Source organism: Fundulus heteroclitus, chromosome 7, assembly GCF_011125445.2.
Source record: "Fundulus heteroclitus isolate FHET01 chromosome 7, MU-UCD_Fhet_4.1, whole genome shotgun sequence".
Classification (NCBI taxonomy): Eukaryota; Metazoa; Chordata; class Actinopteri; order Cyprinodontiformes; family Fundulidae; genus Fundulus; species Fundulus heteroclitus.
The window spans coordinates 9520547-9537580 of record NC_046367.1 but is presented as its reverse complement, the minus strand read 5'-3'; the positions used below and the strand labels follow the sequence as shown (position 1 = coordinate 9537580).

Here is a 17034-nt window from a genome sequence, read left to right as displayed (position 1 = left end):
AGGCCGCAGAACCCCAAGCTGCCCGACCACGCTGTTGGTGTGCTCATAGCTGCAGCAGGGACATGCAGGCGGAGGGGGCTTGAGCACCTGCCCCTTTGCCCCTTGATGCCCAAAGTGCCCTTTTGTCAGTGTGTGTTTTTTTTCTATGTGTGTGTATGTGCGTTTGTGTGTGTGTGCGTGTCCAAAATAATAACAATTTAGATCTACGTGCCTCACTCCTCCCTTCTTCTCCTCTCGCAGCTCCACGGCTGCTGCTGCTGCCGCTGTCTGACTGCCTGCCCCTTTAAATGGGCAGCACACGTGACTGTGCTCTATGCTTTTTTTTAAACTCCACTCTCATTGGTTGTACTGCCTTAAATCCCGCCTTCCCTCTTTCTGATTTGTAGCGCTTGTGTGCGTGCCTGTTTGCTTGGAGCGCAAGATTTAAATTTCAATTCATACTGGGATACTGCCCTTACCACAGTTAATAGTTGACAACAAAACTAGTCCCAGTTAAGAAACTAAATATTATCAGCACTAAAAATGGTCAAAGCTGCTGAGTGCAGCTCTATAAAAAAGCAGGAGAGAGTGTTTGGATTTGTGGAACTTGAGAAATGTAAGTAACCAACATTAGCATCTCAAAATAGTATTTATTTCTGAAGTGTAATGCATTTATCAGCAAAAACCTAATCTTTTTTAGAAAACTAAATATTCTGTGCCAGGCAGGAGTTCTGAAGACTGCTGGAAAGATGGAAAAGCAAAGACCGTAGGCTATTAAAAATTCAGATTCTTAGCCACAGCTGCCTGAAAAAGAAAAGGTGAGGGTTTCCCTTTTACCATATTTCGTTGTTATTGCTGCTTTCATTGATTGTCGACCCTTTGAGGCAGTTCAGGCATAAATAGCAGGTGTTATTTCTTTCACATAATATACAGTATAAGAACACTAAACAACTGCTATCTTTTGTTTAGACTAATTAGGATTCCACATAATAATAGTGCTATTTATTTCACAATTTCTACTTCTAGAATTAGAGTATAGACAAATAAAACCGAGGAACACCATTTACATTGTTTTTATTGTACAAAGGTTTCCACACTGTCCATTAGTAAATGAGTACAAACCAGAGGCAGAGCTAGACATTCTCATCAGGGATTTAGTCCACAACCTATTTCATCATTACACGGGTAATTTGGTACACCAAAAAAGTAAAAATTATTTAATATGTTGATGTGGTCGCAAAATTAATTTAATATAGGCCTTTACATATCTTAAAGTTTAATCTGCTGTTATTCAATTCAATTCAATTTTATTTATATAGCGCCAAATCATGAAACATGTCATCTCAAGGCACTTTACAAAGTCAAGTTCAATCATATTATACAGATTGGGTCAGATTATACAAATTGGTCAAAAATGTCCTATATAAGGAAACCAGTTGATTGCATCAAAGTCCCGACATGCAGCATTCACTCCTGGGGAACCGTAGAGCCACAGGAAGAGTCATCTGCATTGTACATGGCTTTGCTGCAATCCCTCATACTGAGCAAGCATGAAGCGACAGTGGGAAGAAAAACCACCCATTAACGGGAAAAAAAACCTCCGGCAGAACCTGGCTCAGTATGAACGCTCATCTGCCTCGACCGACTGGGGTTACAGAAGACAGAACACAGACACAACAAGAGAAACAAAAAAGCACAGAAGCACACATTGATCTAGTAATCTGTTCTACATTAGATGGTAGTAGCGGGTGAGCCGTCTTCTCTGGATGATGTCACAGTTAACAGAACGCCAGACCAGGTGTACCTACTATGAAGAGAAAAGAGAGAGAACAGAAAGTTAAAGCAGAAATGACAACACATAATGCATAATTGAAGAACAGTAGAACTCAATAGAGTGAGAAAATTAGATCCTGATATACTCCTGTAGCCTAAGCCTATAGCAGTAAAACTATAAAGGTAGCTGAGAGTAGCATGAGCCACTAGTTATAATTTTTGTCAAAAAGAAAAGTTTTAAGCCTAGTCTTAAAAGTAGACAGGGTGTCTGCCTCACGGACCAAAACTGGGAGTTGGTTCCACAGGAGAGGAGCCTGATAGCTAAAGGATCTGCCTCCCATTCTACTTTTAGAGACTCTAGGAACCACCAGCAGACCTGCAGTCTGACAGCGAAGTGCTCTGTTAGGAACATACGGGGTAATCAGAGCTCTGATATATGATGGAGTTTGATTATTAAGGGCTTTATACGTTAGAAGAAGAATTTTAAATTCTATTCTTGATTTAACAGGAAGCCAATGAAGGGAAGCTAAAATTGGAGAAATATGATCCCTCTTGTTGATTTTCATCAGAACTCTTGCTGCAGCATTTTGGATCAGCTGAATTATTTATTTAATAGTCTTACTAGTATATGCCACTAGTATATTAATATGTTCTCATTTCAATGATGAAATGGACAACCACTCATATAACAACTCAGTCTTGGTGTCACCAATCTTACTAAATGTACAGTATTTGGTCCTCCATGCTCCTTATGTATTAAGATTTACTGCACATTTAATCATCGACAACTGACTATTGTTAGGAAAATAATTAGTTGTCTGAGAGGATGTAGGTAAGGAGAAGCTGTTATCTACACTTCAGATATATGATGTAAGAAATGTGTTTGGAATGCTAAGATAAATTACATGAAATGGGCTACACAGAGCAACTACAACCCAGTTGTACATTTGTTGAAGTTTGAATTTAATATTTGAAATGCTGTCATTGACACTTCTACTTCCAGTATAGCCAGACCTCTCAACTTTTATCAAAAGTTAAGAGTGAGATTATGCTAATTTGGGGCGGGGCTTATTTTTGGGGCGGGGCTAACCGGACCCTGGAAGAGCCGGTGGAGTCAACTCCATCTCATTTTTATCCCACCAGACAATGAAGTAGACATGTATTACTTGTGTTAAAAAGAGAAAGAGACGTATTGATACTTTATTGTTCAGTTAATGGATTAAAACATAAATAATACACAATTGTTCAAATAATACTGAATAAAATTAAGTAGTTTTAAGTTATTGACCAAATTATTACACTGTTACACATTCATCTATGGGTTGTTTATCAGTGTAAATCTATAACCTGATTGGTGGATCAGGCTGAGTTTCATCAAGCCTTTATGGTCAACAACTTCCCCTCAGCAGCAACACTGAAGCGCACAGAGGTTCCCGCTGCGTCTTTACGCACGATCCAGCTGCTGATGTCTGCCTCTTTTCAGCTCAATGCACTTCTAGACTGTTACAGTTTATAACATTCTCATCACCTTTCACAGCGACAGGTTTCTCAGTCAGTCGCCGTGCTGACCAGACGAATCTCTATTGCTCTCGTCAGTGCGCTCTGGGCGGTGAGGTGGGCGGATTTTACCCCCGTGCGCTGCGTACGGATATACAGCGGGGAAGATGCATAACTAAATACTGTGAAGGGCTCCTATAAAGGGAACAGGGGTACTGACAGGTCTAAGATGAAGCCCCTGATGTTACAAGTTCTTTAAAATGACCCTTAAAAGTGCGCACCTGAATTAAAGCGCGAGGCAGCACGCCCACCGAAGCGCCACTGATTCTATGTTGTTAAAAATAAAATAGCATGAAATACAGCTACTTACTCTCCTATTGACTTTAACTGGCACACGTTGCTACCGATGTGAGGACATTAAACGTAGTGATTCACGTTTTGAATGGTGAACGGTGATAAAAGCACCTGCTCCGAGGGAAAGGAGGGGGGAGAGGAGCAAACGCGGAGGCACAGGAATAAGGTGCATGTAGTTAAAAAATGCAGAATTAATAAAAACGAAACTTATAAACAGACTAAGTGGCGTTTTAAACTGCATCTGGTTAGCAGAACTGTTTTATGATCCAGCGTGCAGCCATGACTGGTTCTGAATGAACCGGTCATCTGGCAGCAGCTCCGCCCCCTCCCCTCCTGTGTACGCTGTACAGGACCTTACCGGCTCACTTTCACCACTGTTAAGACTAAAATTATTCATAACTCTGATCACTCTTCCTGCTGCTCTGTTAAAAAGAACTGCAGCAGGAATTACTGATGGCCACAAGCTGTGAAAGAAGCCGAAACAGCTCAGCAGAAGGCGGAGTTTTGTCGTCCGCAGCCCAGTTGGGCTTTGTGATTTTTATGCGTGAGAAATTCCATGTTTGCGTGTGAAATGTCATGTGTTGCGTGTGAGCGTGTGAAGTTAGTGAAATGCGTGTGTCACACGGTCAATGCGTGAGAGTTGAGAGCTATGAGTATAGCTCATTGCTAGCATTCGGTACCATGTCATTGTTGAGTGTGTTTTTATGGCTATAACAAAGGTTATCTACACAAGGGTTTCATACATTGATGGGACATTAATGTTTACGTTATCCTGCCCACTCATTATGACTAAAATAAAACCGAAGCTTTATTTGTTAGCGCCGAAGGTCCGCTAGCCAAAATGCTATTAGCTCCTGTTAACATCCATTTCTGGGCATTCACAAGGAGCTTGTTTTAAAGCATAACGCTTGTTTTTTCTGCTATGTCGGTAGATAGAGCTATGAGCCTTATTCCCGCGTTATTATTGAATATTAATGCCGGTTTATAGTCAATTTTGATAACTTTAGACTTTAACTGATTTAGCGACCGATTGCTACAGCAACCCCAGGCGCCCGAAGGGAGAATCGCGTTAATAAGTTTGGCCATAAGGTTTAAATGATTTTACTGAGCAAATCAGTCTTTAGAATATTATTTACTCAAAATAATGTTCTGGTTAACCGGGGACCACTTTTGTTTGTCTTTTGTTTGTTTTATGTAAATGGTTCCTTAGCTTAGTTTCTTTTTATATTCATTTTGCTTAGTAGTTTAGTTAAGTTTCGCTAGCCTAGTAGAGAGGATTTACTGATTGAAATATTGTGTTAATTCGGATAAACTGCACTATATGGTAATGTTCTCTGGATGTTCATTTTATTTCTGTTATTAAATTCTTGAATTTGGGGCGCGCATGTGGCGCAGCGGGTAGCGCAACCCATATACAGAGGCCTTAGTCCTCAATGCGGTCGACCCGGGTTCGAATCCGACCCATGGTCCTTTGCCGAATGTCTCTCCCCCTCTTCTACCCCCCTTCCTGTCAGCCTACTTTTGAAAAAAGCAAGCCACTAGAGCCGCAAAAAATCCCAAGAAAAAAAAAATTCTTGAACTTGAAAAGAAGTCGTCACTCCTTTATTCTATGTGTATGCAGGGTTTGCTGTTAAAAGATCGCTAGTGCTCGAATTCGTCCCTTTCAACCATTGTCTTGATATCAGCTTAAGAGCTGATCATCACCAGACGATACTTAACAGACAGAGGGTTATTTAATAAACATTAAATAACGTTAAACAGTGTATAATTGCACAACAGTACACCACACTGGATGAGAAGAGAGAACTGAAGTGAGGTGACATTCTGGCAGGGATGAGTTGGCAGAGGCAGATATAAGTAAGCAGGTGGACAGGTGACCAGAGTTGAATGTAATTACTGCCAGCAGGTGGATCTGATATGGGCTAATTGAGAGGGGCAGAGCTGACAGGATAGTGGCTGGTGGCTAAGAGGTGAAGGCTGAAGAAAAGTTCAAAAGCAAAACAAACAAAACCCAAATCATAACAGTTTTATTTTGGTTTCTGTGAGACAGCTGTGCTGACCGCTGACGGTCTTGTTTTTCTTTCCCCTCTCTCTTTTCCAATTCTTTGGTTTCCCATGGATTTTGTTTAAAGTTCGCTGTTGTTAGCCAGGTAGCCATTTTTTCGAGTTAGTCCACCCCTTTTGCCTTCCCTCGTGGTTGTCTATGCTATCCATTGTTAGCGGCTAGCTTATTGTCTTAGCCCCACCATTGTGAGCCTCTTAGCTTATCTTTTGAAGCTCTCTGTAGCTAATTGTGGCTAGCAAACAGTCCTAGTGTCGAAGGTCATCACATCACCTCTAAGTATTAGCCAAATCTATTTCAATGCTGTTTATATAATGTTTTTTGCTGTATTAATTGTGATTATTCAATACTTAATTAGATGAGGCTTATTTAAGTGTGAAAATTACTGAAAGACAGCTACCTTCAAGTTTTATTACTTTGCTGTTTGTTTTCTTTTCTTTTATGTTGTGTGTTGTTTGGTTCATAGTTAGTGTGTTCTTGGTTCATAGTTAGTCTGTTCAAGTAGTGTTAGTATTAACAGAATAATCTCTGTAACAGGGAATTATTGGTTTATTACATTTCGACTAGTTTATTGGGGGTCGTCTGTGGTTATTCTTGTATCAGTGATTGAATAGTCTCTAGGTAGTTACTGATGCATTTTCCTTTTCTTGTGCTTAATGATTAGTGAATAATAATTCCAATTTCAATTATGAGTTAATGCTATTAACATTTACTGCTTCACAACTGGTTAATCGCCCATCTTCTATGACAAATAAGGTTAATAATTGTTAACTGATAGGCCCAATTGCTAGTTATAATAATTTGAGGCTGGTAGCCCTTAATCACAACCATTTGTAAAAATAAAAAAAATAAAAAAAGTTGTTGTTGCTTACCTTTGACTAGAATAACATATTAATTATAATATCCAATTTTAATATTAATAATATTCACAATAAAACAGGTAAAATTGCACAGCACAGTTCAGTCTAAGGCTTTTGTCAGGTAGCCACAGCAGGAAAAAAAATTGTTAAAATCTACAAAAAATCTGCAAATTTAGATTCAGTATCATGAATATGTCTGTAAAGAAAACATTCAAATCAATGCAAAAAAAATTGACGGTCCTCTTTACGGGTTCTTCTTTGTCTCAGCTCCCCCCGAGAGACTTCTTCCTATACAATTTATATATTTTTTTTTATTATCTCTACCTGGATTATTGAGATGTTTTAGGACATTCAAGTCTTTTATTTATATATGGTATATAACCATTCCATAGCCGTTTAACTGCTCGTCGGTGGTTAAACCACTTTATCGTCAGCGTACCGGAACTTTTCCATTGTGCAATGCAGACCAGAAATTATTCAGTTTCTGCAGTACAGCCTACTGGGGAGCAGTCTGCTGGGGAGAAGTGCAGTTAGCCATGTGGTGAAGCTGTGTTTTGATGAACAATCAAAACTTTACTATCAGAGGATTCACTTACACTCTTGGCTTAAAGGGGTGAACATCTGCTGTAACTGCAGCTGGGATGGACTGTTACATGGGGACTAGGCTGTGAGCACCTTAAGAGACCCCAATACTTGTTGATAAGTCTAAAATGAAATGTGGTTTCATATCTGACATTTCAAAAGTCACCAACTGTCATGTTTTTTCAAGTGTTTAGCCCACATGCAGATACGAACGGAAGACAAGCACACTGTTAAGCTGTTTGAGGATACAGACTACAGGGGATCGACAAGCTGGTGGATCGGTCGAGGTCTGAACGTCACAGCTGGATTTTACTGCGGAAGAAAGAGGGAATTAATTTAAGAGATCGAACCAGGGAAAATACATCAGAAGCTGTTCCACTTACAATTTAATCGGGCTAACCTGACCGGGAAAGTAGTGGCAGGGAAACTCTGTGGCCAAGTCTCTCAGTGGATGAACGGTGGCTAGTAGCTGGAGGGCAGATGGATAATAAGCTGGCGAGGGATCCGGAGCGCGCCCCAGCAGACAGGAGGAAACAGCTGGATGACCAGAGAGAGTGAACCAGCAGAATCCGGGGAAGGGATCTCAGGCCCGGCTTGGTAATACCAAGAGGGTATGAGTGGAGAGCCAGAGCAAAGTCTGAGCGACAGGATTCTTGAGATGCTGATTCTTCAAGCGAGACATCGAGGCAGGTGAGTAATCCAAAAACACAAACTAGAAAAAAACAGAAGACTCAACGTTAGTCAAGGTTCAGAGTACAAAAAAGGACTCACAGGTTCAGGACCTTGGTCAGAGGCCACGTCGTGCCACAACTGAGTTAAGGCCCTGTCGTCTTCCATCTGTCTGAGCTCTCCTTAAGAAACCAGAGGAAGCCGCTCCGAACGAGCCGCAGGTGTGGGTCACGCCACCCAGCCAACTAGACCCACCTGTGAAGGAGAATTAGAGCACGGGAAACAAAGCACCCTGACACCAACGACACCTGAAAAACTTGCTAGATTTGTCACTACTCGGTTTTTCAAAGAAGAGTGTCCAGAAGAGTTTGAATACTGCCTAAAAATAGCAACACAATTACTAAATTGTCTATAATCCCTGTTGTGGACTGGCAACCAGTGCAATTTAAATAACTTTTGTTTTCTGGATTAAAATCAAACCAAAATTTGTCTAATATCAGTATCTTGATTAGAGCAAAGCAACAGTTTGAAGCAATGTGGTGTCACCTAAGGAAGAGAAAATCCCTCTTATCTTCTCTCTTCTAATTCCACTCTTGTGCAGCTCTTTCTGTTGTTAATTTATGTTAGGCTCACAGAAATAATGTCACAGCCACAGCCACTCTCCTGTGGTCTGACTACTTTGAAGCTGTTGAGGCTTTGCATGCTGAAGAAACTCCTGGTGGCTCTTTTAGAGCAGAGGTGACAACGACAGAACACGTTGAACTGGAACTGCAGAATCATAACGATGGCTGACAGGCATGGGAGCAAAGAGTCATATCCCAACGGGTCTGGAGGGACTTTACAATGGCTTTGTGTATTGCATTTGAAGGATATCTCCTCTTGGGGGATAATTCACGGTAGATCTGGGTCATTGCCATCAGAGACTGTGGAGCCTGTAATAATGTGATACCATCGTTCCCTGAGGGGGAATTGTGTTTTCTTCTGTTTCTTTGTTGGAAAGTGAGAGTGGCAGATCAGCCACAGTGGAACATCTATCCTTTTACTAAGATGTAAACAGAATAGAGACTGAACACAACAGATAATTAAAATAAATCTGCAAGTTTTATGCACGTCTTTAGCCTGTAACATCCCCTGTTTACTGCAATTCATAAAGCCGTATATATATATATATATATATATATATATATATATATATATATATATATATATATATATATATACACACATTTACATATATGAATGTTTTGCCTTAGCTTTCTTCCTTTGTGTTTTCTCTTTTTCCTTTTTTCTTGAGGGGAAGTTCAGTAAATTAAGTTTCAGCTAAATATTTTGCACTCAATGAAATCCCAGTAGAGTAATGACAATATGTAATTTCAAATCTTTACATGACACTGTTAGCATTTATACTTGATGTCATTATTTTTTTTGTATAACACCTCTTAAGATGCGTTCACAAGCGAGAATAGCACCACAAAGTTGACACTTTTGCAGGCTACATGGCAGGCAACAGCAATTGCACAGAAATACAGTAGTACAATGGCGCCATCTAGTGACACTTTCACATACCTGCCACTCCAGTCTCCTCACTCACTTTTTAGCAGGTTCAGTCGTTTCTGGACTTGTCTCCGTAATAATAATTGGTTGAGTCACATAATTCAGGCTGACTGCAGACCGCCAAGACAAGACACAAACATTCAGATTTTTCAAGTCCAGCAACTGTCGCTTCACATTCATCGAAGGTATTGTGTCTCTCTGGCTTTGCTTTAAACACCAAAATCACGCTTTTTGCGTTGCTAGAATTGCGTTTGTGACCTCGCTTTGCATCGCATCGCTCCTGTGTTGCACCTGTACATAGGAATAACATGTAACCATGTCTCTCAGGCTGTTCATTCGTGTTCAGTGTGAACACACCTTTAAAAGCTGTGGTCTTTGGCTTTTCATCTTTCTCTTTTTGATGGTTTGTTGGCATCTAAAAAAAGGCCAGGGACTACTACCTTGTAGTAGCAGCAACACATTACTGGTAGGTGGAGTTCAAAACAAGAGTGGCATCACTCTTGAAACGTTACAATTTAATTTGGTTGTAACATTTTTACTATAATATGTATAATATCACAATAGGCATCTCAGAAACATATTTATGTTTTTTATGCATTGTTCCTGTTCTTTTTTCTATTTGACTTTTTGTGGCTAGAAATGGTTTCAAGTGTGAGATTGTATTCAGTTGTTAGGAGTATCATCGAAATATCCCTACCTTTTAAGAGCAGAGACAAATGAGTGAAATCATTATTATTAGCACATAGTCTAATCTTTCTATGAGATCCAAACAAAACAAAATGGGCTTGTTTGAGAATGACAATATGACATTCACAATATAAAACAACAAGAATAGCACAGAAAATACAGCGTTTACTAAAACAGCTTTGAGAAAGCAGCGAGAATTAGACGACAGTGGAGAGCAGCACCAAATGATGACGATGAGGAGGTGATAGAGAGACTGGCGGTGACCATGGAGACATTGAGCTACATGGATGACTCATCTCCTCCCCAATAATGAAGGCCAGTATTGGGTCGTCTCTCACCTGTCAGATTGGGGGACCCACAGAGAGGGAAGAGGGAATGCAAACACTCCTCCGTGACCTGGAATGCAGTGACGTTCATGATAATCTTGGTTTAATTCCCTGAATTATAGATCTATTTCTTTTAGAACACCTATGAAGGAGCCTGAATTAAACACAATTTCTCACACACACACACACACACTCACACAGTTCAGTGCTGCCTCTATAACAGGTATCACTAAATATAGTTATGTAAATTGGTGAGAAGACCACCCAGCTGCTGAGAACGATATATGACAATACTGAATGTTAATATGAATGCTATACTTTTTCACAGTAAATACATTAAGAATATTTTATTCTAGGGGGCCTTCTATGAAGGCACTGCACAGCACAGAGACTGATCATGGAAAGTGACACAAAGCAATGGGAAAAGAAAATAGACTAAATCCAGTGTATAGAAAGAAAATAATCATGTTTCCAAGATTGGGGAGGATTTAAGGCTATATGCATTTCTTCCATGTCAACATTCACATCAACAAGCAGTGAAGCAGGCTTAGGCACGCCATTTACACCCCTAACAAAAAACATGCCTTAAGGTGTACATGATTGAACTATAAATTTAAGCTCAAGCCACACTACTATTATCTTAGTGTGCCCTTTTTAGTAGAATAACTGAAATTGTAGTGAACGGGAATCGGACCCCAATGACAACCCGAAACAGGTCAGTGGCGTCTTAAAACTTAGTTTATTTAGAGGGAGGAGGAGTGCAGCTCCTGGGGCGCGTTGCTATCGCTAACCATCTGGCAGTGTTCTGGAGGGAAGGGAACACTTATTTGTGATTTACAAATCAAATAATAATGACTACTTTGATTGGCATAACAACAATCAAGCTTTGTAAACACCATAATGATACTAATTCAAATGCCTTTAACAACTGTGAAAAGTTAAAGAACCTTAATGCAAAGTTCTGTAACATCATACAACCTAACTTATTTACCTAACTAAGAAAATTTATTATTTTCTTGGGGCTAACGAGCAGAGTGAGAAAAAGGGTAAAAAGAAAGGCTGCAACCCTCAAAATATTTTTAATATATTACAGATTCCCTTCCTGTAAAGAGTATTAAATTAGAACTACAGTGGGTACAGTAGGAAATAAGTTTTTCTGCAGATATATTCAAATATATTTCTTTTTTTTTTCTTTTTTTTTGCCGCAAGAGAAAGTATGTGATACAAAGCTGCAGTACAATTATTTTTCAAAACCTGATCAACAAACGATCGCAGAATTAGTTGAGATGAGACAGTGGATCTGCTTAATTCAGACTAAGGCTGAATAATCCAGATCCACAGTGTATCTCCCCTCAAAATGCTTCAGCCACCCACCTGTGACAGATCCAGATGGATCAAAAAGTGATAAAAATGTGGCTAAATAGAATAAAAGACATTATTTTTGAGATGCTTTTAAACAGAAATGTGAAATCTGATATTCAGCCAGACACAGTGTTGCGCTTTAACAGGTTTGTACAGTCAGGAAAGAGCAAGCTGCTCACAAGTGGAGATGACAGGCACGTTGACAGACACTGGGATCAGTTCCGAAAGACAGACTAAGGTCATGCACAATAAGGCTGAATATACAAACAGATCCGGAAGGCTAGACAAGGTTCGTGATCCATAAAACAGTCCAGGTCAGTGTGGAGAAAAGCAGATGAGCCAATGGGGTGTCCGACAAGGGCAATATGAGAAAGGGAAAACCAGAGAACAAGAATCTTGGTGAAAAACCTGCCAATGCTTTCAACCTTTTGGCACCAACAGTCTGTGGAACCTCAGTGTACAAAGGTAGGGAAATAGGCTGGCTTCAAGACCACAATGGTGGTGGTGGAGAGTGAGGGAGCGTGCAGGCAATCAGGCCAGAATCATAACACATCTTAAAGTAAACGAAATTCAGACACCTCTATTTATTTCAAAAAGAGCATTCTGTAATTGTAAGTTCCAGTTTTTAAAGTTTTATTCAACACTGGCTGCTAGTAATGTAAAATCAAATGAAATGATACACTCATCAGACATAGCAATATGACCACTGACAAGTTAAGTGAATAACACTGATAATTTGTTTGTCATGGCACCTGTTAGTGGGCAGGCCCGTATTAAGACAATGTGGTGCCCCTGGGCACTATACCTCAAAGCCCCCCCCCCCCCCCTTACCCGTGCTGTCCTCCGGTCAAAAACATCAGACATAAAGGGGATTTCTGTAATGTAATTTACTATTTACTAACTTACACAACTACATGTAGGCATATGAGCAGTGAGCAATATTCAAATATCTCATTTTAAAATGTTGAAATCAAAAAAATCTTGATTTATTTATTATTATTGTGACATCAGTGTTCACAAAACGAATAATGCATGGTCTTTCAACAATTTCAAGTAATAATATAACAATTTATGAAAAATATATTTTTAAAGCATGTGTCATGTGGTGCCCCCCAAGCCCCCCACCTCCCCCCGCCCCCATGGTTGGTGCCCCTGGGCACTGGCCCTTATGGATAATCCGGCCCTGTTAGTGGGTGACGTATATTCGGCAGCAAGTGAACATTTTGGCTTCAAAGTTGTTGTTGTTGTTACAACGTGGAAAGTGTGAGAATGTCAAAAAATTTTGACAAGGCTGGTCGACAAAACTTGGTCCAAGCTTCTCCGAAACGTCAATTTGCCATAAATATCAACCATCAAAAGTGGTCCGATCTGACAGATGAGCTGCTGTAATCCAAAACGCTGAAGAAGTTAATGCTGGCTCTGACACAATTAATCAAGGGAATATTCTCTGTTGTGGTTTTCATACGTGATCATATAATTGCTTAGAGTTTTATTTTGCTTTGTTTGAGTGGCAGTTTTTGGTAAATGCTTTTAATAGAGTTTATCCCCATCGTGTCGGTAGCACGCCGGCAGTCATTTTATGCAAAACTTCAACTTAATTGGTCTTTTTGTGGGTAATGTCTTTCTACTTTTTCATGTTTCATCCTCTTTTAGATAGGATTTTAGATTCCACTGATATTCTAATCTTTGTATTTCTTGCTGTTTTCCTGCCCCTCTGCAGATTACAAGTGGCCTCTTCCCTCTGACCTTTGTCCTATCTGGATCTACCTGGATGTCCTATTTTCCACAGCATCTATCATGCATCTTTGTGCAATTTCACTGGATCGATACATCGCAATAAGAAACCCGATCCACCACAGCCGCTTCAATTCTCACACAAAGGCTCGCATCAAGATCATGGCAGTGTGGACCATTTCAGTGGGTAAGTACGCTCCTGACTCACCAAAATGGGAAAAAGGGATAGATTAATTTCTCAGGTTTTCAAAAGTCAGATCAAACCACATGAACCATGAGAAGTTATAATCTTACACTTTTCATGAGAACTTGTGCCTGAGAGTAAGAGCTATCAATAAATAAACTCCTGAGGGAATTTCTAAATTCCAACTTCAGCTTATTTGATACTGTTGTTGTATGCATGTCAGAAATTCTCTGTTGAGAAAGCCCCTTTTTAGGAAACAGCATAAGACATGCATAACTTCTAAAAGCAAAAAGAATGCAATGATTATGTTTAGTTTGTCCAGAATCAAAAGCAAATGATGATTTTGGCCTATTCTATTAATAAAAAACAAGCAGTTCGGTTCAATGTCATAAGCCATCATTGCCTTATTCACTCATCTTAGGGGAGTGATTAAATAACTCAAAGATCAACTCAAAGATCAACAAATTATTCATGAACTGAGTAATCTAAACAGTTCCACAGCTGTAGACTTAATCTTGAATACACTTGCAGAAAACCTTCCCAAGCAAACTGCTTCAAACTGTCTGGAACCAAACAGACCAAAAAGATAATTCAACCTGACCCGCACTGCTGTCAGCATCAAGCAGAGAGAGTGAGAGTGAGAGAGAGAGAGAGAGAGAGCGCGTCAACACCGGCAGCAGAGTAGTGATCTGTCAGGGCATGGAGCAACAAGCAGAGGACTGTGGACACCAGATAAATTCAGGCAGAAAAAATGGGAAACTGAATTGAAAGGAGGCAAAGTGAGAAAACAAAGAAAGGTGAGGCAGATAACAGGAAAGTTATTTGGACATTAGAGTCAGGGAGGATCCTTGGAACAAATTTATTTGCCTGTTATGACTGTTTGTGTAGTAATTACATAATAATAACTACAGCTATAACCATTAGGTATATTTGTCCGTAGTTTTCAAATTGTTTACTGTGCAGAAAATCATTTTAAACTGCTATTATCATTACATTGTCCTCTTTGCTCTTTATAGGAAAAGCTGGCAATGGCTGGTTAAAATGTCAGTTTATCATCTCTGACTGAATTAATATTTCTCGCAAGCAAGGGGAAAATTAGCTGAAACCATAACAGTTTTTAAACCTCGATAGCAGAAACTGGACCTACAGTGTTGCACTAATTCACATTGGCTTGGATCTATCTGAGGTTTCTCATGAGGTTTGCAGCTTTTCCACACAAACTGTCCACATGAACAAGTTTCTTACAACATAGCACTGCTGGTCCTTCTCTAATGGTTTAATTACACAACAAGTTGTTAAAAAGTCATTCAAAAAATTTATCAAGTTATTAAAAATGCACTGAACAACACTGATGAACTGATATAATAGTATAGGTGATGACATACCTCAATGAACTCCTTCAAATAATTTCTTGTCATAAAATATTATTAGGAAAATAAATATTAAGACAAATAACATTATTTAATAGAATTACATTTATTTTCCTAACTCTACTTTAAAAAATTTAAAAAATAAATAAATAAATAAATATGTGAGCTGTTTAGATTTTCTGCCTAAGGTCTCTTATGACCTTACACTTGATGTTTAGCCTGTTGCCCAAAGAATCATCGATGGTTTTTGTCAAACACATGGCGCAACAAATGGTCTTTACTGTGAATTAGACGTTTTAGTAAAAAAGGACACATTGCAAATAAAAATAGCCAGAAATCAACAATAACTCCACATTTAATACATTTGCATCATGTAATTACTCAGCAAGTTTGCTGGGTTGCCATTTCACTTTAAATCAGGTTTTCTTTAAGTTCACAATGACACACACTGAGTTTACATCAGTGAAGTCGGTCTTCTGCGGAGGAAAGCGAGTAAACAAACTCAATAAAGATGCAAGAAGAAGGGCAGGCAGCTCTTTGTGAAATGTAATTTTCCTCAAGACATAAGTGACTTTTATTACTCTGTAAAAAATACTTTATAGAAGAGTGAGGACAATCAGGTCCTGATAATTAGCTTTTGCCTGCGAGGCTGTTTTGCAGCTATTCGGGTCAATGGACATAAATGAGCAGGAAATGTAATGATGTGGCAGCAGGTGAAGCTTTGCAGCCACACCGTGATGGAATTGGTGGGACAGACGAGCAGAGTAAAGACTCTTTCTGTGCGCACTTTCTTTACACTCAGCAGGTGGAAAAATAAGGATGGTGATCAACATCACAAAGATAGGATTGGAATCTTCAGGGTAAATTCACTGACTGCTTGGTCTGTGTGAAGTACATTTTGTCATTTGTGTCTGTCCGCTGTGATAAGTGTGGACTCTGGGGAGATACACAGGCAGACCACAGTGACTTTGCTCACAGACAGCAGCTGTAAACGTCCCATTGGAAGGGTGGCGCCAAACACACGTTAGTAAGAGAAAGCTGCGTCCGAAGCATTTTTTAGAAGCAGCGCATGGGGAAATCTGTTGTTTTTTTCCCCATTTGAATTACTGATTTCTCAAGGGTCACAGGAACAACATGTTTTATTTTTTAAGAGGAACAGTCACTTTATTTTATATTTTCAGTTATTTTCTTCTTTTCCTCAGAGAATAATTATTATTGCTCCCTATGAGAATGTAATTAACTGTATGTCTCTGAAAGGAACACTGTGGTTCAAGTTAGTCTGAAATTGCATGAATACACGTGATTACAGGTCAGCAAAGTCCAAAGGCTCCAGTTCATGGACACATAAGTACCTTACAACAACAGCAAAGTTTAAAAAACGTTTTTCAGTTTCCTATATTCGTTTCTTTCTTTAACATTATTTACCAAAATGTTGTTTTGTGCATAATTAGGAAGAATGAAAATAAATAAGAAAGAAAAATGGAGCGAAAAAATATCCCCAGATGTAATGACAGCACATTTTTGTCACTGATTTGTCATTAATTTATTGATATATCAGAATGATTTCATGATTCCCTTGATGATTTACAGTAAAGATATATGAGTATTATGACTGAAAAATGAAACACTCTGAAAGGTGTTTGCTCAAAGAAGCAACAAATCAGAGGCAGACTTGATCCAAAGAAAAGGTGCATTAATGCTGCGTTTTGCCTTAGAAGTGGTTTGATTTTTAATGTGGGAAGGATTCTAGCTCCTAGTTGGAAAACCAGAGGGATTTACAAATTGCTGTCTCACTACTACAAGCGATGCAGTGTTGGTAGAGCTCAACATATTTGTATCTTTTTCACACAGCGAAAAAATGTGGCAACATACAGCTGTTAAAATAAGTATGGACTGCATCAAAGTATTGTCCATGAATACATTTCCAATGGGGCCATTAGCAGGAAATTCACACCAGATGCAATCAACAGCTACAACAATATCAAAAGAAAATTGTCCATGTTTAAGTTATGGGTCAGACACTGCAATAACATAGGGAGTA

The 17034-nt window shown here is 39.3% G+C and overlaps 1 protein-coding gene across 1 annotated transcript in view; it reads left to right on the top strand.

The window, feature by feature from the left end:
- The window catches only part of htr2aa (5-hydroxytryptamine (serotonin) receptor 2A, genome duplicate a), a 116715-nt gene that overhangs the window by 62821 nt on the left and 36860 nt on the right, over nt 1-17034 (top strand). Inside the window, exon 2 of the mRNA XM_012853070.3 lies at nt 13426-13626. Within this exon, the coding sequence (XP_012708524.2) occupies nt 13426-13626 (201 nt within the window). The remainder of the gene's footprint in view (nt 1-13425; nt 13627-17034) is intronic.